The sequence below is a fragment of the Schistocerca americana genome, chromosome 9, assembly GCF_021461395.2.
Source record: "Schistocerca americana isolate TAMUIC-IGC-003095 chromosome 9, iqSchAmer2.1, whole genome shotgun sequence".
Classification (NCBI taxonomy): Eukaryota; Metazoa; Arthropoda; class Insecta; order Orthoptera; family Acrididae; genus Schistocerca; species Schistocerca americana.
The window spans coordinates 58,669,157-58,692,921 of NC_060127.1; the positions used below are offsets into that span (position 1 = coordinate 58,669,157).

Sequence of the window (23,765 nt, forward strand, 5' to 3'; positions counted from 1 at the left end):
TAAAGATGGCCGCGAAGACACCAGTGATGACACTCGCACTGGCAGACCATTGTCAGCAAAAACCGATGCAAACATTGAAAAAATCGGTAAACTTGTTCGACAAGATCGCCCTTTAACAATCAGAGCAGTGTCTGAGTTAACAGGAGTTGACAAGGATTACCGATTTACCGGAAAGGAATTCGTGGCGGGCCGCATCAAACCAGTCAGTAGACTGATGACAAAAAAAAGAAAAAAATGTTAAGTGATGATATGATTATTTTATGGACTGTATAAAGTTAAACTATTGTTGACTCTGACCTGTTCTTTTGGTCAATATGTTTTGCTTTAAGAAATTCATGTTTGACAAGTTCTTCCATATTAAGTTAATCCCAGGTATTTGGCCTTTATACCCATTTACTTATGTATAGCTGGAAATGTCACCAGAAACTAATAAGTGATACTTTCTGTAGCTGCCATCACATTCATATACGATGACAGTTATTGAACTATACGAAAAGAAAAGGTAAATTAGTTGCAAGCGTACACTTTATTCAACATGTAAACGTCACTATGGATATTAAGAGTTTGGTAATGACATGTTCCACATGCCTGCCATCCTTGACAATGTTGTGGCGCAAACGAATAACAAAATCCTGCATGACGTGCTGGAGTTTTGGAACATAGATGCTATCGATGACCTCTTGAATAGCTGTTTCCAGATCAGCAGTCGTTTTGGGGTTATCACTGTACATCTTAATATAGCCCCACAAAAAGGAGGCACATATGTTCAGATCAAGAGAATATGGCAGTCAATCGAGGCCCGTACCAGTGCTCTCTGGGTATATCAGAGCAAAAATGTGGTCCCCAGAGTGCGCCTTCAGGATACCAAACACTCTCCTGCATTGATGGAGTCGAGCTCCATGCTGCATGAGCCACATCTTGTCGAAATAAGGGTCACTTTGGATGATGGGGATGAAATTATTTTCCAAATCTTCATGTACCATTTATTAGTCACTGTGCCATCAAGGAATATCGCACTGATTATTCCGTGACTGGACATTGTCCACCGCACAGTCATCTGTTGAGGGTGAAGAGACTTCTCGATCGCGAAATGCGCCAATTTTGCTTATTGATGAACCCATCCAAACGAAAGAGTGCTTCGTCGCAAACCAATGTATACCTGTAGTACTAATTGCCATCATTCTCCACGGCCAACCATGGAGTTTGAACGTCCAAATGCAAATGGTTCAGAAGTTATGACGATTTTATTTCATATAGATCAATAATTGTCACCCTGCATAAAGGACAATCTACTGTGACAAGCAGCAAAAAGCATTCTCACTAATGTAACAGAGTATTTTACCAAAGTAAGATATGAAACAAGACTAATGTATTTGAAATAAGATAAAAATGAAATGTAAAGGACTCCAAAATGATAAAATTGAGTCAAGTGAAAGAAAACAAAAGGTTTGATGTTTGTGCCATTTTCTTGTAACGAAGTGAAGAGAGACCATAAATCAGCTGTACTAATCTGCTGCTATAAACACCAAAGAAGAAAGTGAAGAAAGTGCATATGCAGATTTGTTAAGTCTTTCGTGGCCACTTTTTGACAAACTGTCTATTGGCTTCTTGACAGAAGTCAATAGGCAGTTTGTCAAAGTACATATGGCTTTGCATGTCAAATGTAAAGAACTTCATTTTATGAAAAACTTAAGTATTAAATATAATTATGTCTAGTAGTATTTAATTAGTTAACCAATCATTTTCTAATCCTATGTGCAAAAGGTCATTTAATGTATTTGATTTAAAAAATACTTCATCATCATTAGGTCTAAATAAGTCAAACACATTTCAGTAAGGAAAGTAATTTGCTTTTCTTTGTCAAAACACGACTTTGCATGGTTTCATTATATTAGTGATATAATAATTTTTTGCATGTGCATGCTTACAAATTTCTTGGTGGGCTATTGTAACGGAACTGCTGAACACACCTCATTTTTCACGAAATATTGTATATTACGATACTATGCAGGTGAAAGTAATGAACCTCATGATACACAATACTGTTTCTTATGATTCAAAAAGATAAAACTATAATCATGATTTGGAAATATTACCATTCTTTGTAATCGCATGAATAATTCTGAAAATGTTTAACAAGGTGGTAAATTGTATTAGACTTTGTGTATGTAAAGATCGTTATATACACAAATCTATGTACTGTGACTTTATTTATCACAGCACTTGATCTGCATTTGTAACAAGCAGTAGTCAGTTTGTATCTGACCGAGCAATGAGTCAGTTGTAGTTGTGTAATGGCATACTTGATTGGGCTCTAGAATCAGGTATAGTGCAGTGAAGTTATGATGGATTGAGATAGCAATATTTTTTAAGTGTTTTCTTCGAATCATGAAAAAAATGTTGACTGATATTAAGAAGTGAAACAACAAATATTTATCAAGAAAGTGAAGTGAAATCTGTCTCTGATTCGTTATTATATTTCACCATACGTATATGAAACCAACAACCTATAAATCTTGTAGAAGAATACTATATCAATAAGACCAGAGTTAAGTAAATTTGTTTTTAACAGCGACTTGCTCATTTTTTATTATTCCGCAAATAGCCTCATTGTAATTAAATGACCATGTTTGCCATTTTAGTTGGTTGTGCTATTATTGATGCCAACAGAGCGACTAGGCCTGCTAAAGAATCAACAAAGCTATCAGTCAAAAGTCTTAGAGAGGAAATGCATATGTCAGTTTCACATCCTTCCAGTTTGTCGCACTGACATCTGCTGACAGTAAGATATTAAAAGCAATTAAAAAAACGCAAACTGGCTGTACCTGCTGGCTTAATTACAACATATTTTGAGAGGTCATCAGTGTGTACAAGTTGATTGAGTGTCTCAGTTACCAATAGGAAATTCTGTTAATTCAATGAAATAAATTGTAACAACATTAAGTAATAATTTGAGCTGCATCAAGCATTTACGTTTAAACAACAAATGCAGAGTTTGAAAAGTCGTAGAATTATCAGTCGCTCATGGTTAAATGCTCAAAATGAACTATACTTTCTACTCACACGGCATATGCCACTGTAGTCGTTTCCAGCACATAGTGTACTTTCAATAATGTAGCCTGCACTGTAGAACTCGCTGCATACTGTGTTGGGAACAACTGTCACCTCAGTCCACAGAAGATTCTGCGGGCAGCAAGGTTCTGCAACCAAAAGAATTTAATCATGTAATATGTGTGTCTCTTTACCAACATGAATATCCAGTTACAGTACACATCAGTAGAGACATTAAATAACAAATAAATAGTAATATTTCCACGTTATTCGCTGTGCAGGGTTCTCTGAATGCTGAATTGCTAAAATCACAATAATAATTTTTACAATAATTGAGGTGAACATTGTTAGATTAGTTACTAATTCTATTTGTCTAATTTGTTCCATTGTGGTAGAGATTAAATCAGTTTTCACGTCACAAACAAATCACAAGCTCGTGCACATAGTTACATACCTGCTATTTAGAGATGAATGGAAACCACAGAGAAACATACAACATTGTACTATCAGGTATATTACACATTAGTCTTCAGCAAATCATGTGATACTGTTGAGACTTATTTCAACTACACAAAACGATTAAGATGTTATCATTTTATATGTAATATAATTCATCAGTTTGGTAAAGGATGTTGTTCAAAACATGCAACTGCCGATTTAATGATAGTTGCCTTCCACAACTCTTGACATCTCCTGATATCGGGGGTGACTCTTGTAACCTCCCCACAGAAAAATGTAATAAAAATGAAAATGAAATGAACCACGTGTAAACTCCCAGCAAAAATAATAATTAAATGAATTTTTAATATTGTAAGCTCTGAACAAAATTGGCTCCCATTTACAATCTGTGTGCAAAAATGCATTCACATTTAACGTTCCCACAAAATTCTTTTCTCATTTAATGTTAAGTTCGAAACAGAAAAATTCCTAAACACCAAAATAATAAAGAAAATTCAGTAAGCTGGTAAATTTTATGACGACAGCAGCGCTGCGCCTCGGCCCTGTATTCTGAATAAAGAAAGAAGCAAAAATTCTTAGCTCAATAAAAACTGCAAATATATCTGCTCTTACATAAAAAGTTTCGGCACAGCTCCGTGCAATGCTGGCCCATGCTTTGTGATTCGTGAAAGGAATTAATTATTCATTGGATAAAATCTTCAAATTGAAATGAATGCTTTTTTTAAAAATTACTTTATATTATAAAAATTATTATTGGGGCTTTTTTTTGAAAGAAATTAAATGACAATTAACATACATTACTACATATGCGCAAGGCTGCTTCTTTACCTTCTACAACAATACTCATCCACCAGAGACCTGACCAGAGCCCCGAGCAGACCAGACAGCCGACACGCGCCGACTACCGCCGACTCACGCAGACTACTCAAGACTACTGTCGACACGCACAGACAAGCGCAGACTAGTGACATACTGCTCTCTGGTCAGAGACTCTCCTAAGTACCTCACCTCTTACAATCTGTGACGTACTCCTTCTGTACCTAATTATAGCTTTACTGAAGAATATTGAAGTAAATATTTTTAATGTGTTGGGTTTATATTTTCTTTTTCCAACCGGTGCTGGACTATTTAAAAATTTTGCTACCAGTTATACGTGGTGGTGAATTTGAGAAATGGCTGTCATACCGGCGTACACTGTCACCACTCGCTGCTCTTCTCATGCACGACATGTAAGCAGGAGGTAATAGAGAATTTTACTCAGAAAAATGGTTGTGAAAACCGCAACTTGACCAGAGTAATTACTCACCACATATTTATCTTTTAAATCAGGTGGTCGATATTAATTAAGGAGCGCACAAAACGAGCAGGTGCCATCAGTGAAGCATAGTGGGGCGCTGTTGGTTGAGAAAGGCGAGTCATCACGGCGAGAGCGAAGCCACGTTTCTGGATATGTTTAAAAATACAGCGTAGTTGCAGAAGCGTACACTTCTTATTTCGAACCAGGACCTGATAATGCAACGGACTCTAATAGTAAAATTATGGCAGATATCATTCTGCAAGGGTCTCAGTTTGAGGTACCTATGGGAAGCATTTTAATATTTAAAAAGATTAAAGGTGTTCGAGAGAACATGGCTATTGTCTGAAGTGAATGGACGTATCACGAGTTGGCTCTGAAGTTATGTCAAAATACTCTTTGTCTTCACGAATACTGGATGAATAATGCTGTTTAAAAGAAAGTCGCATAGGAAGTGGATTTGTTTGGTGATTACACGTGTTTCTACTTTTGTGACATGCTCGCGGGCTTAGGCACTGCAACACCCTGCGTAAGTAACTTGTCTTGCGTGTCGGTAGTTTCATACTGAGAAGGAAAAGTTACTTTCGCTAGTGCACAGCCATCTCTGGTCGAAGCAGTTGAGAGTTTGTACCATCGTTGTAACGAATGTAACCAAACGAAACTTGAGGACACTCAGCCTCGACAATAGATCCATATGTCACCAGCTTTGCCTGTGCTTTCCAGAATTATCATCTTCGAAATACGTGTGTACTCAGTATTCACAAGTTGATGTACAACGTGCAGTTAGCAGCCCTTTGAGTAAGACAGGTAAGTTTGACAGGTGGTTGGTGTATTTGGACTTGAAATTTGCGAGACCATAAAAGTAGTTTTCTAAGCACGTGATCCACGTAGCCCTGTTAGACTACCACGGCCTGATGAAGGCGGTTTATGAGCTGTACATTGCGGTTCACAGTTTTGATCATGGTGCTTTTCTCTCGTAGCATGTCAGTGTGTTTAATTTTGTTTGACACGAGAATCTTTATAAGTCAGAACCATGTAAAATACCAGAGGGAAGATCGGCAAGGCAACAAAGTCATTTTTATTTTTTAATACAGCTTCTAAATCGTGATGAATTAATATCAGCGTTTACTATCATTTTCCATTTCGGCTGTACTTTCTTTCCTACAGAAGATTAACGTAATAAAATCTTAGCAAACAGCACTGGTGAGGAAAAATCAAGAGATATAATTATTTCTTTCCTTGATTAACAATGCTGTAAAGTGTGCAAATTGCTGTAACAGTTTGTTCGATTTGTTAAGTATTATTTATGCTCCGTTGCAAAAATCATATCAATATATATTTCAAAAAATGTCTGACACTGTCTGTTTCGGAAACTCCATCTTGTCTGCTACAGTAATATTTGATATTATTATCCACACAGGAAGTGCAGAAAAGCCAGGAGGAACGACTGGAGGAGAAATGCCAAACTTTATAATCACGTAAGTCTATAGGAAAAATAACATGTAGGAAAATTGGAGAATCCTTTGGAAAAAGTACAAGCAGTTGTATGAATATATGAGCTCAAGTAGCAATCCAGTACTGAGCAAAGAAGAGAAGCTTGATTGGTGTGGAGGATGTAAGACTGGCAATGGAATGGGAAGAGGACATTGTGGAGCTAAGATGAGGGAAAAGAAACTGTGAGAAAAATTTGTCAACCCACTGACTATGCAACATTACTGTCACAACTTCATGTAAATTTTTATGAAATTTTAATAACTTTATTATGTATAACATCAGTTAATATGTGCCAAGAAGCATCCACAAATAGAGAAGAAAGTTTCACTCATTCAGTCCTGGAAGAAATATGATATTTACGGAGAAGTTGGAAGGCAAATCCTAAAATCAAACTGTCTTTTTAACATTTAAACAAGTGATAAGTAAAAATAAATAAGGTTTTAATTATGTTCTTATATGCAGAATTAATTTACTTAATCTTCTTATAACTGTGAAGTACATAAGGGGTTAATTTGTTAAAGAAAATGAGTTGTTTACAAGACAACCAATCAGAAAACTTCTCGTGGCGAGCAGTGGTGCAGCTAACGCCACAGGACGATCCTTTGTCATTGGCTGGCAAGTTGGGAGCAACTGGTCTGCAGTGGGCATCCGTGACCACCCTAAAAATCGACCTAGCTTATCAGAGACATTAATTACAGGATGGGCGAACATTAATATTTAGTGTGTATTACCTGCGACAGAAATATTTCTCCTCAACGTAAACCTCATGTACACATCTCTGACTGTTCATCGTTTCATAATGCACAAGTGTTCCCGTTTGTTGGGCATCACTGTAAAAATATTAACAAGTGAATGTAACAGCGGCCGCCGGCCGAAGTGGCCGTGCGGTTAAAGGCGCTGCAGTCTGGAACCGCAAGACCGCTACGGTTGCAGGTTCGAATCCTGCCTGGGGCATGGATGTTTGTGATGTCCTTAGGTTAGTTAGGTTTAACTACACTCCTGGAAATGGAAAGAAGAACACATTGACACCGGTGTGTCAGACCCACCATACTTGCTCCGGACACTGCGAGAGGGCTGTACAAGCAATGATCACACGCACGGCACAGCGGACACACCAGGAACCGCGGTGTTGGCCGTCGAATGGCGCTAGCTGCGCAGCATTTGTGCACCGCCGCCGTCAGTGTCAGCCAGTTTGCCGTGGCATACGGAGCTCCATCGCAGTCTTTAACACTGGTAGCATGCCGCGACAGCGTGGACGTGAACCGTATGTGCAGTTAACGGACTTTGAGCGAGGGCGTATAGTGGGCATGCGGGAGGCCGGGTGGACGTACCGCCGAATTGCTCAACACGTGGGGCGTGAGGTCTCCACAGTACATCGATGTTGTCGCCAGTGGTCGGCGGAAGGTGCACGTGCCCGTCGACCTGGGACCGGACCGCAGCGACGCACGGATGCACGCCAAGACCGTAGGATCCTACGCAGTGCCGTAGGGGACCGCACCGCCACTTCCCAGCAAATTAGGGACACTGTTGCTCCTGGGGTATCGGCGAGGACCATTCGCAACTGTCTCCATGAAGCTGGGCTACGGTCCCGCACACCGTTAGGCCGTCTTCCGCTCACGCCCCAACATCGTGCAGCCCGCCTCCAGTGGTGTCGCGACAGGCGTGAATGGAGGGACGAATGGAGACGTGTCGTCTTCAGCGATGAGAATCGCTTCTGCCTTGGTGCCAATGATGGTCGTATGCGTGTTTGGCGCCGTGCAGGTGAGCGCCACAATCAGGACTGCATACGACCGAGGCACACAGGGCCAGCACCCGGCATCATGGTGTGGGGAGCGACCTCCTACACTGGCCGTACACCACTGGTGATCGTCGAGGGGACACTGAATAGTGCACGGTACATCCAAACCGTCATCGAACCCATCGTTCTACCATTCCTAGACCGGCAAGGGAACTTGCTGTTCCAACAGGACAATGCACGTGCGCATGTATCCCGTGCCACCCAACGTGCTCTAGAAGGTGTAAGTCAACTACCCTGGCCAGCAAGATCTCCGGATCTGTCCCCCATTGAGCATGTTTGGGACTGGATGAAGCGTCGTCTCACGCGGTCTGCACGTCCAGCACGAACGCTGGTCCAACTGAGGCGCCAGGTGGAAATGGCATGGCAAGCCGTTCCACAGGACTACATCCAGCATCTCTACGATCGTCTCCATGGGAGAATAGCAGCCTGCATTGCTGCGAAAGGTGGATATACACTGTACTAGTGCCGACATTGTGCATGCTCTGTTACCTGTGTCTATGTGCCTGTGGTTCTGTCAGTGTGATCATGTGATGTATCTGACGCCAGGAATGTGTCAATAAAGTTTCCCCTTCCTGGGACAATGAATTCACGGTGTTCTTATTTCAATTTCCAGGAGTGTAGTTCTAAGTTCTAGGGGACTAATGACCTCAGCAGTTGAGTCCCATAGTGCTCAGAGCCATTTGAACCATTTAACAGCGGCCGCCAGAATGTACAGGAACGTTGGTTAGTTATACTCCACTGCATAATTTAATATTATTATTGTTATTCTGCCCGGTAATTATTGAATTATTAGTTTGCGTTTTCCTTCAGGGACTCACACCTAGTGAGTACGTGGCTGGCGACCACGGGGTCCCGAGCTGAGTCCTGGCATTGCTTCCACTTACTTATGCCAGGCTCCTCACTTTTATCTTTCCTGTCTGGCCACCCTCGGCCAACTCTTGTTCTTTTCCGACCCTGACGCTATTAGGTTTCGAGGGCTAGGGGTCTTCCATTTCCAACCTATACTTCTACTGAGCCGAATATCTCCCGGGATAAGGAGAATACCTTCTATCAAGTGCCAACGGCCTTCTAGGAGGGCGGATGAGCGGCTAGAAGGAAGGGCACTCTCTTGCCCTTGGGGTAGGAAACTGCTCCTAAAGGCGGAGGAGCCACAAGGTGGCCAACGGCATAGAATGGAGAAGGCAACGGGAAACTACTCCATTAAAGACCCGGGCGGGTATCCCAAGTATCAACAGCTTATGATGGAAAGCTCTTTGGTTAAATTCTCTGGAGGTAAAATAGTCCCCCATTCGGATCTCTGGGCGGGGACAACTAAAGAGATACCAAAATCCAAAAGCATTAATGTAAGAAGGATAGCAACATGGAGTGTCAACTCACTTCTTAAATGTGGTAAATTGGAAAACTTGAAAATGGAAATGAAACGAATGGATATTGATGTACTGGGAGTCTCAGAAATGAGATGGCCAAACGCTGGCGACTTTTGGTCAGGGGATTACAGAATCATACACACTGGAACAGCACAAGACAGTCCCGGGATTGCAGGAGTGGGAATTATCCTCAATAAAGAGATGGGGTTAAGAGTAAAAGGATTTGTTCAACATAGTGAGAGGATAATTTATGTCCGATTGGAAACTAAACCAAGAGACACAATCATAATCCAAGTATACATGCCAACTACGAGGCACGAGGATGATGAAATCGACATGATGTATGACCACCTTGAAGAAGTAATTGGCAGAATTAAAGGAGCTGAAAACCTTGTCATCATGGGAGATATGAATGCCTTTGTTGGGGAAGGTAAAGAAGAGGATGTGGCAGGGAATTTTGGATTAGGATTAAGAAATGAAAGAGGGGATAAACTTGTAGAATTCTGCCAAAGAAATAAACTTTGCATTACAAATACCTTCTTTGATCATCATCCAAGAAGAAGATATACTTGGAAAATGCCTGGTGACATTAACAGATACCAAATTGACTTCATATTAGTGAAGCAAAGATTTAAAAACCAAGTTAAGGACAGCAGATCATATCCAGGCTGTGATGTGGAAAGTGACCACATACTCGTTATGATCACGACTGAACTAAAATTCAAGAACATTAAAAGAAGAAGTACATGTAAATGGGATTTGACAAACCTGAAAAACGAAAACACACTGAAGCACTATCAACTAGAAACAGACAAGAAAACAACAGGGCTGCAATGACATCCAAAGCAGCTGGGAAAAAATAAAAACTGGTATTTTGGAAGCAGGAGAAGAAGTAATAGGAAAAGAAAGGACAGAGAAAAGGAAGGAATGGATCACTAATGACCTACTAAATATGATGGAAGAAAGAAGGAAATTAAGAAATTCTGTGAAGAAGGAAGACCAAGAGAAATACAAGAGTCTGAAAAACAGAATCAACAGAGAGGTAAAACAAGCAAGAGAAAAATACCTTGAAGATCTCTGTATTTCAGTTGAGGACAACATGAACAAGGGAAATATCGACAAGGCCTATAAATGTGTGAGACATTGCTTTGGAGGCAGAAGAAACAAGTGTAGGGCTGTGATGGATGAAAATGGCAATATGTTGGATGACGATGATGAAGTTGCAAGAAGATGGAAACAATATATAGGAAAACTGTACAGCGGACCAGACCTGTCTGAAAACATCATGGAAAAAGAAACAGAAGTAGATGCACACAACATAGGTGAACCTATATTAAAGGTAGAGTTTGAGCTAGCTCTGAAAAAATTGAAAAACAACAAATCGCCTGGTATAGACAATATCCCAGCCGAACTTCTGAAATCTGGAGGAGCAAAACTGAATCAGGAGTTGTATAATCTTGTTTTCAACATGTACGAGCAGGGTAAAATTCCTACAGACTTTGAGAAAAACATTATGATCCCCATTCCAAAGAAGGCAAATGCTACAAGATGTGAAAATTATAGGACACTCAGCCTAGTTACTCACGCCTCTAAAATATTAACCTCAATTATCCTAAAACGCATAGAACAAAAAGTCGAAGCTACACTCTCCGAAGACCAGTTTGGATTCCGGAAAGATAGAGGAACCAGAGAAGCAATATTTGCTCTAAAACTAATAATAGAGAAACGAATAGATAAGAACCTGAAAACATACATAGCTTTCGTAGATGTAGAGAAAGCCTTTGATAATGTTAAATGGGATAAGATGTTTGAGGTACTCAAAAAAGTAGGAATAGACCATAAAGATAGAAAAATGATATGGAACCTGTACAAAAACGAGACAGCAGTTATCAGTGGACGGACAAAACAAGAAGAGGTGTAGATACGGAAAGGTGTCCGACAAGGTTGCGCATTATCCCCTGTTATCTTTAACCTATACATTGAAGAGGCGCTGAAAAAAGTAAGGGAAAATTCACAGACAGGTGTAGTAATTCATGGCCAACGAATATATATGATAAGATATGCCGATGATATAGCTGTCCTGGCTGAAAGTGAAGAAGATCTTGTAGTCCTACTGAATAGAATGGATAAAGTTATGGGTGAAGAATATAATATGAGAATTAATAAAGCAAAAACAAAAGTAATGGCATGCGACAATGAAGATCAAGTGAAAGTCCAAGTTCATGTAGGCAATGAACTGCTTGAACAAGTTGATAAATTTACTTATCTGGGCAGTAATATTACCAGGGATGGAAGGAGCAAGGCAGAAGTGACATGCAGAATAGCTCAAGCAAAGACTGCTTTTAACAAGAAGAAAAACATATTAACATCTAACAGCATCAGCCTTGAAACCAGGAAAAGATTTTTGAAATCATATGTGTGGAGTGTGGCATGCTATGGGTGTGAAACATGGACTCTCGGGACAGAGGAACAGCAGAAGCTAAATTCTTTTGAAATGTGGTGCTATAGACGTATGCTCAAAATAAAATGGATCGACAAGGTCACAAACGAAGTGGTTTTGGAAAGAGCAGGTGAGAAGAGAAGCTTCTGGAGTTTCATTGTTAAAAGAAGAGTGCAATTTACAGGCCATCTAGTAAGACATAAAGCACTCCTGAACACAATCATAGAGGGATATGTCGAGGGAAAAAGACCAAGAGGAAGACCACGACTGAGGTACATGGATCAAATCGTGAAAGATGTGGGATGTGACACCTATAAAGAAATGAAGAGAAAAGCTGAAAGACGCACAGAATGGAGACAAGCTGCCATTGTAGCTGTTGCAAACCAATCCTTGGATTGACCACTACAGAAGAAGAAGTTTGCGTTTTTACAACAGTGAATATTTCAAAATAATTTAGTCCATGAAAGAAGCCAAAGGTTCAAAGTATGTTTTGAAAATAGGTACATATATTTGTATAAATCATGTACCTAAAATCATTAAAAACTCACCTAAGAGTATTATAACATAAAGAAAAATCTTTCTTCCTCCAGGAAAAATTCATATATGAAAGGATTAACAGTTCACAGCAGTGTTGTGTTGGTTCGTAGATAAGCTAGCATTGTTAATGGATACTTCTGATTATATGTTACGTTACACATCAAAATACCAACTGGATATATTTTGTGTATTTATTTCCGACTCCCTTAGGAAAAAAAGTAGCTGATGTTCAGTTAGCAGATTTACAACTATGATGATGAAGGTGTTACTGTATTTGGTGCAAAACTATAATGAAACACAAAGTATGGTTACATAATCTTGTGATATCATGCAAGAGATAGTTCTGTAACATTTTAACATCATATCAATCCAGCTGAGCTACAATGGGCATTTTTATGATAGTATACATGTCCGGCAGAATTGCAAAGCTGGAACCATACCGCAAAAGAATCTCAAGAGGCTGTGATCACGGTAGGACAAATGTAAGACATGAAACTTCCTGACTGATTAAACTGTATGCCAGACTGAGACTCAAACACAGGACCTTTGCCTTTTGTGGGCAAGTGCTCCAACAACTGAGCTACCCAAACGCGACTCATTATCAACAAAAGGGTGAGCTCTCGTGTTTGAATCCTAGTGTGGCACACAGTTTTAATCACCAGAAAGTTTTTTATCTGTGGATACTGCGATGAAGAGTAAAAAAGTCCATTCTTTATCTGCAAGACAGGCTATAAGACTGTAAAATCCAAACGCACTTGCATACAAACATTGGATTTTAAACCTGAATATTAATGAGAGCTGATCAGACATACGGAAAGTAACAGGGGAAGAACGACGGATATTAAAGACGCAGATACCAAAAAGAAAGACAAAGGGTGCTTCAAGAGAATAGCAATTATATGAGCGTTTGAATCTTGGGAAAAGATAATTCGAACAGGATCGGACAATAACGAGGAACTAAGTACAAAACAGAATTCAGGGGGTTGGAACCCTCAGCAATAGCTACCCTGTTACGCCAGAGCTACCTTCTGCGTTCACAGATCCATACGATTAAATGGTCTGCTACCATCGTCCTTTTCATTATCTGCTATGTGTTTCAGCCATATCGTCTGCATTCTACATCAACTACGTTATCTAATAAAACATATGTAACCCAGAATTTACCACTAGATGCAAAGAGAGGTGGGCCTGCGAGTATAGATGTTCGGTTGACAGTGGAGAAGCATGATGAGCAAGGTGACCAGCAAATTAACTAAGAACCTTCCATATTGGACTGGTCATTGTATGTCACCTCAATAACAAATCCATAAGGTATAGTTAAACCCTTCTAAAAAGCTCGAGTACAAAACTGGTCATATGACTGTGAAGTGTAAACACGAACAAGCAACCACACCTAAATCAACACCTGGTCGACCTCATGTACTGATAGAGAAGTGATGTCGAGCGTTGTAGATGTTGGTTGTAAAAAATCACACGAAAGCAGGGAAAGGAATAAATCGTGGGTTCCGAAGTACTACGAGCATTCCAGTTAGCACAACGACTGTGTGTAGAGGGGTAAAAAGAATGGGATTCAATGGTCGAGTAGGTCCTCATAAGCCACAAAATTCGCATGTTCATGTAAGCAACGCTAAGCGACGACTGCTGCGGTCTGAAGAGTGATGGCACTGGTCATTCGATAGCTGGATACGAATTATTTTCAGTGGCGAATCGTTCTATACCTTATGGCAAAAGGATGGAAGGTTTTAAATTTACCGAATGCCCGTAGAACTTCATCTGCCATCATGTGTATGAGTAATATGGAGATTCTTCAGGCACTCAAATGGGAGTCCCTGGACAGAAGGCAAAGTTCTTTTTGCGCAACACTGTCGAGAAAACTCAGATAGCCAGCATTTGGAGCTGGCTGCAGAACGATTCAACTGACGCCAACATATATTTCGCCAAGGGCCATGAAGGTAAGATACAAGGAATTGGGACCTCCATGGAGTCATACAGACAGTCATTTTTCCCTCGCTCTATTTGCAAGTGTAGGAGGAAAGGAAATGACAAGTAGTGATACAGGGCACCTCTGCCATGCACCGTATCGTGGATTGCGGAGTACGTACGTAGACGTAGCTTTAGAAGTGCCGCAGTGAAGTGTAGAGCAGATGCTACAATACACTACTGGCCATTAAAATTGCTACACCCAGAAAAAATGCAGATGATAAACGGGTATTCATTGGACAAATATAGTGTACTAGAACTGACATGTGATTACACTTTCACGCAATTTGGGTGCACAGATCCTGAGAAATCAGTACCCAGAACAACCACCTCTGGCCATAATAACGGCCTTGATACGCCTGGGCATTGAGACAAACAGAGCTTGGATGGCGTGTACAGGTACAGCTACCCATGCAGCTTCAACACGATATCACAGTTCATCAAGAGTAGTGACTGGCGTATCGTGACGAGCCACTTGCTCGGCCACCATTGACCATACGTTTTCAGTTGGTGAGATATCTGGAGAATTTGCTGGTCAGGGCAGCAGTCGAACATTTTCTGTATCCAGAAAGGCCCGTACAGGACCTGAAACATGCAGTCGTGCATTATCCTACTGAAATGTAGGGTTTCACAGGGATCGAATGAAGGGTAGAGCCACGGGTCGTAACACATCTCAAATGTAACGTCCACTGTTCAAAGTGCCGTCAATGCGAACAAGAGGTGACCGAGACGTGTAACCAGTGGCACCCCATACCATCACGCCGGGTGATACGCCAATATGGTGATGACGAATACACGCTTCCAATGTGCATTCACCGCGATATCGCCAAACACGGATGCGACCATCGATGCTGTAAACAGAACCTGGGTTCATCCGAAAAAATGACGTTTTGCCATTCGTGCACCCAGGTTCGTCGTCGAGTACAGCATCGCAGGCGCTCGTGTCTGTGATGCAGTGTCAAGGGTAACCGCAGCCATGGTCTCCGAGCTGATAGTGCATGCTGCTGCAAACGTAGTCGAACTGTTCGTGCAGATGCTTGTTGTCTTGCAGACGTCCCCATCTGTTGACTCAGGGATCGAGACGTGGCTGCACGATCCGTTACAGCCATGCGGATAAGATGGATGTCATCTCGACTGCTAGTGACACGAGGCCTTTGGGATCCATCACGGCGTTCCGTATTACCCTCCTGAACCCACCGATTCCATATTCTGCTAACAGTCATTGGATCTCGACCAGAGCGAACAGCAATGTCGCGATACGATAAACCGCAATCGCGATAGGCTACAATCCGACCTTTATCAAAGTCAGAAACGTGATGGTACGCATTTCTCCTCGTTACACGAGGCATCACAACAACGTTTCACCAGGCAACGCCGGTCAACTGCTGTTTGTGTAATAGAAATTGGTTGGAAGCTTTCCTCATGTTAGCACGTTGTACGTGTCGCCACCGGTGCCAACCTTGTGTGAATGCTCTAAAAAGCTTATCATCTGCATATCACAGAATCTTCTGCCTGTCGGTTAAATTTCGCTTCTGTAGCACGTTATCTTCCTGGTGTAGCAATTTTAATGGCTAGTAGTGTAATATATATAGTATATAGTATAATAAAAATTTGGATGCAATGATTGTTTGTATCAAGGTTATAATGCAACCTGTCATAAAGCAGCATCTAAGAGGTAATGATTTATGGATAATAACATTCCTGAAATGGCTGTAATGGCACAAATGGCTCTGAGCACTATGGGACTCAACTGCTGTGGTCATCACTCCTCTAGAACTTAGAACTACTTAAAACTAACTAACCTAAGGAGATCACACACATCCAGGCCCGAGGCAGGATTCGAACCTGCGACCGTAGCAGTATCACGGTTCCGGACTGCGCGCCTAGAACCGCGAGACCACCGCGGCCGGCTTCCTGAAATGGACTGACCTACCGGAGCCCTGGCCATAGCACAATGGAACATCTTGGGGACGAATTAGAACGTCATGGCGCGGATTCCAATATTAAGGGAGCAAATAGGGCAATGCATTTAGCTATGAGCTGTCCAGGGAAGATGGCGGAAGTGTTGGTGCAATCGGTTACTCACTGGAAAAGGTATAAGGAAGCTAAGTAGTATTTACTTAAAGCCAACCAGGATTGTGTTGAGGCAACTCTTAAGAAGTGCCGCTACTGCCAGTGCTACACAGCCGTGCCACAGCGAGTGAGAGGCCGGCATACCTAAGGGGTTGATTCTGCTGCCGCGCCACAGCTGCGCCACAATGAGTGAGAGGATCCCCACATCAAACGAGATGCCACAGCCGTGGTATAGTGAGTAAGAGACTCGCCATACCAAGGGGACCACCACCGCCGCTGTCACTGCAGCTGTGGTGCAGTGAGTGAGAGGATTGCCATACCAAAGGGTCTGCCACCACCACCGCCACCTCTGCTGCTACCGCTGCCGCCAGCGCCGATACAGTTGCCGCCACCTGCCCCACCACATCCACCACAGCGCACACTGGGAGCTGGAGTCTCATGCGATCCAGAAAGCAGACACCGAGGAGAGTAACGTAGCAGCCAGCTGGACGACAATAGCAACAGCAAGTCAGTGACTATGACTTCTCCATGTGAGGCAGGGAATGCACTCCCAGATAGCAGGGATCGAGAGTTCTTGAGTTACAATGGTGTAGGCAAATTTGTGCAAGAACAGTTTAATGGTGATCACGAGCAATTGTGTGAAATGATAAACAACTATGATTACACATATGATTTGTGGACCCTAGCTGTAAGAAAGTATTTGTAAAATTTATCACAGGACATATCACTAGGTTAGCTCATAGCCAATTAATAATTATTAAATGGCATGGATTATAATCCATTATCATACAGAATATTGGTCTGCAGTGCGAGAAATTTTAATTGAAATTTATGAGAATGAACGAATGTTACACTATTATGCTTGCACATTATTTGGCAGCAGTCAACCACCAATGGGGCTCAATGGGGAGCTGGAACAGGTGCGATGCATATTGAAAGCAGAAGATGTTTCAGGAAGTACTACACTGATCAGAAATCTTAGTCGGGCAGTTTATATTCCAGGACTCCATGATAACAGGATAAAGACGTCTATTAGAACTAAGGCTATATATTTAACGGCAGTATTGAAGAAAATGTTATGAATTCAGGTCCAGAAAACTTTAAGGGAACAGTCCACCCAAGACAAAGCTAGGGAGCAAGTACAAAGTGTTTTACATGTGCTCAGGGAGGACATTTGGCACGCGATTGAATACTACTGTATCAAATCAGGCAAATTAATTGTGCTCCAGTGCCTCCGCTGAGACAAGCTTCGAACAGACTACCGACCACAGAGATTGGCATTTGTCAGTTTAGAGGAATGGAGCCTAGACTGCAAAGCCCACCTCAAATCGGGTGCAGTCAGTGCAACATGATGGGACATACTCCCCTGTGCACAAAAGGAAAACAAGGGACATGTTTTGCATGTCCCTTTCTAGCACACTGCGCCATGGATTGTACAGAGAGCCGGTGACTGAATATGAATAAGAAGAATGGGCAGGCAAACGTCCGTAAAACGTCATGGAGCAGTCACATAACGCTGCATCTGGCTTTATATGTGCTGCAGACTGCACCAGAAAAATGATGTTATTCAATTGAAACGCCCATATTCGTGTAATTGTCAGGTAAAGTTATTAATAGATAGTGAGGCGCATATAAGTGTAATAAACGTGGAAGGATTGAAGCCTGAGAAACCCTGGGATGAAATGAAAGCTGTCAGCATTTGAAGTATTGCAAGTGAAGAGACCCGAACGGAAGAGAGAGCAAAATTAGTCTTGGACACTCCACAGGGGACAAGATGTGTACAGGGTATCCAGGTCAGTGGAGAAAGTATTGATTTACCCTTTGATGGTTTAGTGAGTAGCGACTTCCTGGATCAGCGCCTCGTAATTGTTGTCTTAAGGTATGGAACGAGTGGATCCAGTTGCAAGGGGCAGACGAATATGCAACAGTAGCCAAATTGAGAATGGCGTCAAACTGAAGTGCTGACACCAGACACGCAGTACACGAGAATACAAACGACGGAGTGGTAACTAGTGCAAAAGCACCGCTCGGTGTCACAAGACACCAGAGGAACGGAAACGGGGAATCGATAGCGCAGAAATCGGCAGCCGACCATTTAAGAATGAGAAGTTCACCCATGAATGTAAACACAAGCGGGACGAGAAATAAGGTTTCCAGACGGAGGCAGCCGAACTGGACGTTAGCCCAAGTTGCACTTGACTAACCTAAGGCCGTCAGCATTACAGAAAAAGAAGCGTCGTGGGACGGAATTTCCACAGAAAAGGGGTAAGGACTAGTAAATCGGAAGGAAGGCAGCAGCAGTGGCAACCACAGGTTATACATTGACTTGGGCTGTGTGTATTTATTCCAGACCATCTACACTACTGCTCATTAAAATTGCTACACCAAGAAGAAATGCAGATGATAAACGGGTATTCATTGGACAAATATATTATACTAGAACTGACATGTGATTACATTTTCACGCAATTTGGGTGCATAGATTCTGAAAAATCAGTATCCAGAACAACCACCTCTGGCCGTAATAATGGCCTTGATTCGCCTGGGCATTGAATCAAACAGAACTTGGATGGCGTGTACAGGTACAGCTGCCCATGCAGCTTCAACAGGCTACCACAGTTCATCGAGAGTAGTGACTGGCCTATTGTGACGGGCCAGTTGCTCGGCCACCATTGACCAGACGTTTTTAATTGGTGAGAGATCTGAAGAATGTGCTGGCCAGGGCAGCAGTCGAACATTTTCTGTATCCAGAAAGGCCCACAGGTCGTGCAAAATGCAGTCGTGTATAATCCTGCTGAAATGTAGGGTTTCGCAGGGATCGTATGAAGGGTAGAGACACGGGTCGTAACACATCTGAAATGTAACGTCCACTGTTCAAAATGCCATCAATGCGAACAAGAGGTGACCGAGACGTGTAACCAATGGCACCCCATACCATCACGCAAATGATACGCCGGTATGGCGATGATGAATACACGCTTCCAATGTGCATTCACCGCGATGTCGCCAAACATGGATGCTACCATCACGGTGCTGTAAAAAAACCGGATTCATCGGAAAAAGTGACGTTTTGCCATTCGTGCACCCAGGTTCGTCGTTGAGTACACCATCGCAGGCGCTCCTGTCTGTGATGCAGCGTCAAGGGTAACGGCAGCCATGGTCTCCGAGCTGATAGTCCATGCTGCTGCAAACGTCATCGAACTGTTCGTGCAGATGGTTGTTGTCTTGCAAACGTCCCCATCTGTTGACTCAGGGATCGATACGTGACTGCACGATCCGTTACAGCCATGCAGATAAGATGCCTGTCATCTCGACTGCTAGTGATACGAGGCCGTTGTGATCCAGCGCGGCGTTCCGTATTACTCTCCTGAACCCACCGATTCCATATTCTGCTAACAGTCATTTGATCTCGACCAACGCGAGCAGCAATGTCACGATACGATAAACCGCAATCGCGATAGGCTACAATCCGACCTTTATCAGAGTCGGAAACGTGATGCTACGCATTTCTCCTCGTTACACGAGGCATCACAACAACGTTTCACCAGGCAACGCCGGTCAACTGCTGTTTGTGTAATAGAAATTGGTTGGAAGCTTTCCTCATGTTAGCACGTTGTAGGTGTCGCCACCGGCGCCAACCTTGTGTGAATGCTCTAAAAAGCTTATCATCTGCATATCACAGAATCTTCTGCCTGTCGGTTAAATTTCGCTTCTGTAGCACGTCGTCTTCGTGGTTTAGCAATTTTAATGTCCAGTAGTTTAGTAACCGTGAAAGAGGGAACGGATATTACTGGCGTGATAATCACTCATGAGGATGACTTGAGAGTACCGGTGTCAGAGGTATTTGTAGAGCCTGTGCCTTCACCAAACCACTACGAACTCCAAGTACGAAGTGAGTTTGTTAAGTCTAGAATCGATTTTAGAACTGTTCGGCGCCTACAACGATGTGTTCCATTTGCCGGTCGATCGGTTAACGCAGACAACAGTCGTGAATCACCAGCTAGCGTTACTACCAAAAGCAGCCGGCACAATTACCAATAAACGACGTTACAGAATTCTGCACGCCCAACAAGAGGCACAGAGAAAGAGGTTGACAGGATGTTAGCAGATGGAATAATATCACCTAGTAATGGTCCTTGGAACTTCCCGTTAATCATGTCTAAGAAAGCAGATGCAAACGGCCGACAGGAGTGGAGTGTGGTAGCCAGCTACAGAAAGTTAAATATCTCTCAGTATGGTGTATCCTCTTCCCCTATAGACGATATGCTAGACAGCTTATGAAAAGAAAAAGACTCTTCAACATTGCACCTGACAAAGGAATACTGCCAAGTGCGGAAGAGACCACGAGGAAACTGCGTTTAGCACGCCCACAGGTCACTTTGAGTACAATCAGATGGTCGTGGGATTAAAGGTGGCGCCATCCCTGCTCCTAAGATTGATTGACAGTGTGTTGACAGGAATACAGGCTAACCAAGTTTTTGTGTATGTAGATTATCTAGTCATATATCTATATTATCTAGCTCGAGGAATATAACTTCCAATTGCGAGCAGTGTTCGAATGGTTAAGACAAAACACTTTTATAGCTTTAGACAGGTAAGTGAGAAGTCTTGGGAAAAGCATCCACTTTTTTGAGTCATGTGTTGATGACCAAGGGACTTCAGCCAGAACCATCCAAAGTGGAAGCCACCAGGAAATACCCGCAACCACAAACGACAACACAGCAGAAAGCGTATTTAGTCCTTGTAGGATACTACAGGCATTTTTAAGCAACTTCAGGAAGGTAGCCAAACCATTGTCTTTCTTACAGGAAAAGGGAGTTCCGTGTAGCTGGACGACTCAACAGGAAGAAGCTTTCAAACAGTTAAAAGAAAAAATAATTTGTCATCCATATTGCTGTTCCCTGACTCTGAACAAAGAGATTATAGTGACGATGGACGCGAGGCAGCACGCTATTGTTTCGGTTCTGAGTCAAGGACCAGTTGGCAAGGACCTACCAGTAGCCTTTATATCGCGGACACTCAACAAGCCTGAACAAAATTACAGCCCTGTGGAGAGAAAGCTACTCGCAATAGAGACGGCGATGAAGTACTTTAGACCTTATATGTTTGGAAGACTTGACAAGATATCTACATCTACATCTACATCTCCATGTACGTGGATACTCCGCAAATCAAATTTAAGTGCCTGGCAGAGGGTTCATCGAACCACCTTCAGAATTCTCTATTATTCTAATCTCGTATAGCGCGCGGAAAGAACGAACATCTCTGATTTCCCTTATTTTATAGTGGTGATCGTTTCTCCCTCTGTAGGTCGGCGCCAACAAAATATTTTCGCACTCGGAGGACAAAGTTGGTGATTGGAATTTCCTGAGAAGATTCCGTAGCAACGAAAAACGGTTCTCTTTTAATGATGTCCAGCCCGAATCGTGTATCATTTCAGTGACACTCTCCCCCATATTTCGCGATAATACAAAACGTGCTCCCCTTCTTTGAACTTTTTCGATGTACTCCGCGAGTCCTACCTGGTGAGGATCCCACACCACGCAACAGTATTCTAAAAGAGGACGGACAAACTTGGTGTAGGCAGTCTCCTTAGTAGGTCTGTTACATTTTCTAAGTGTCCTGCCAATAAAACGCAATCTTTGGTTAGCCTTCCGCACAACATTTTCTGTGTGTTCCTTCGAATTGAAGTTCTTCGTCATTGTAATTCCTAGGTATTTAGTTGAATTTGACAGATCACAAGCTACTCATGTGGATCGGTAGTATTTACAATCTGTCGTCCCACCTGATGAAGTTCAGGTTGAAATTAGAAGAATATCATTACCAGATTTTGTACGAAGAGTGCAAACAATGTAAGATGGCAGATACGTTGTATAGCATTCGGAATGCACATGAGGTAGGGAGTGACCCAGCCACTAGAGCAATGGAAAGCGCAGTAAGTGGAGAAGATAACGCTGTAGATACGGTTAGCCCAGCTGAGGCAGTGTCGACCTACTGATAACGCGAGGAGACAACAGTGCTCTCCGAGCTTCGGAAACACTGGCAGGAGTGCCGCCAAAGGAAACAAACGAGCTCGAATTCAATAATGAGGAGAAGTCAGCAATAATGAAGCAAATGCACGTCTCCAATTGGAGGACATCAGGGTATGGGTAGAACGTACGAGAGAATATAGCAATACTGCTGCTGGCCGGGAATGAAGGCAGACATGGAGAAGTTTATTCGCGAGTGCGAAAGTTGACAGAAAAATAAAATTACCCAGGCTAAAACTAAGCAGCCGTTAGAGTTAATGCCTACCCCTGAATTTATATACGACACATGTGATGTGGACGTAGCTGGACCGTTACCACAGACGCAGGTTTGTAACAAGTATCTTTTGACCTTCCAGGATCCACTGTCAAAATTCGTTGTGGCAGAGCCGCTGGAGAGACAGGATGCAGATACCGTCACGAGGAAGTTGGTGGAGAACATTATCTTAAAATTCGGCATACCAACCACACTGCTGAGAGACATGAGTAATAATTTCGTGAGCGACAGGATGAACGCGTATGGCGTATGCAGATCACTAGAGACTGAGAAGCTGCAAACTACGAGGCACCACCCGCAAACAAAAGTACACTGGAGCGAACGCACAGGGCGTTAGCTGAGATGCTCAGACACTACATAAACAGAGACCAGACAGACTAGGACGTGTGGGTGCTATTCGCAACATTCGATTTTAATACAACCTCCCGAAGTGCAACAGGGTGCACGTTATTTGAATTATTCTTCGGCAGAAAATGCAACCTACTGTTATGTTTACAAAGAAGCCCGTCGAATGTTATCTATAGCTCCAATGATAACGTCGCAGAGATACGAAAGAGGATTCAATTGTTACACCAAGAGGCCAGGGCCGCCACTCAAGAGAACAAGGAAGGAGTAAAATCAGTACGATAGAACCCAGAATGCAAAGACGTTTGAGGTGAGCGGCCTAGTACCACTAAAAGATGGGAGCGTAAGAAGGGGTATATGGAGGAAACTGGACAACCAATGGAGACAACCCTACCATGTAGTCCCTGTAGACGGGCCAAGTGTGACAACTGGGATAAAAGGACAGAAATGTACAGAGGTACATGCAAATAGGCTGAAAGGATTCTTTTAATTTCAGGCGGCAGCAGTACGAGACTTTTTGGGATGGCTAATCATCAGTAGTGTGGTAACCGGCATAGCAGAACCAACAGACACAGCGAGAGACACACGGTTAGAACGATTCCAATCTGCAGCTGGGATTTATTA

At 42.5% G+C, this 23,765-nt stretch overlaps 1 protein-coding gene across 1 annotated transcript in view; it reads right to left on the minus strand.

Moving 5' to 3' along the window:
* The window catches only part of LOC124550627 (venom serine protease Bi-VSP-like), a 185,413-nt gene that overhangs the window by 16,280 nt on the left and 145,368 nt on the right, over positions 1-23,765 (minus strand). The window contains exon 5 of the mRNA XM_047125349.1: positions 3,064-3,200. Coding sequence (XP_046981305.1) covers positions 3,064-3,200 — 137 coding nt within the window. The remainder of the gene's footprint in view (positions 1-3,063; positions 3,201-23,765) is intronic.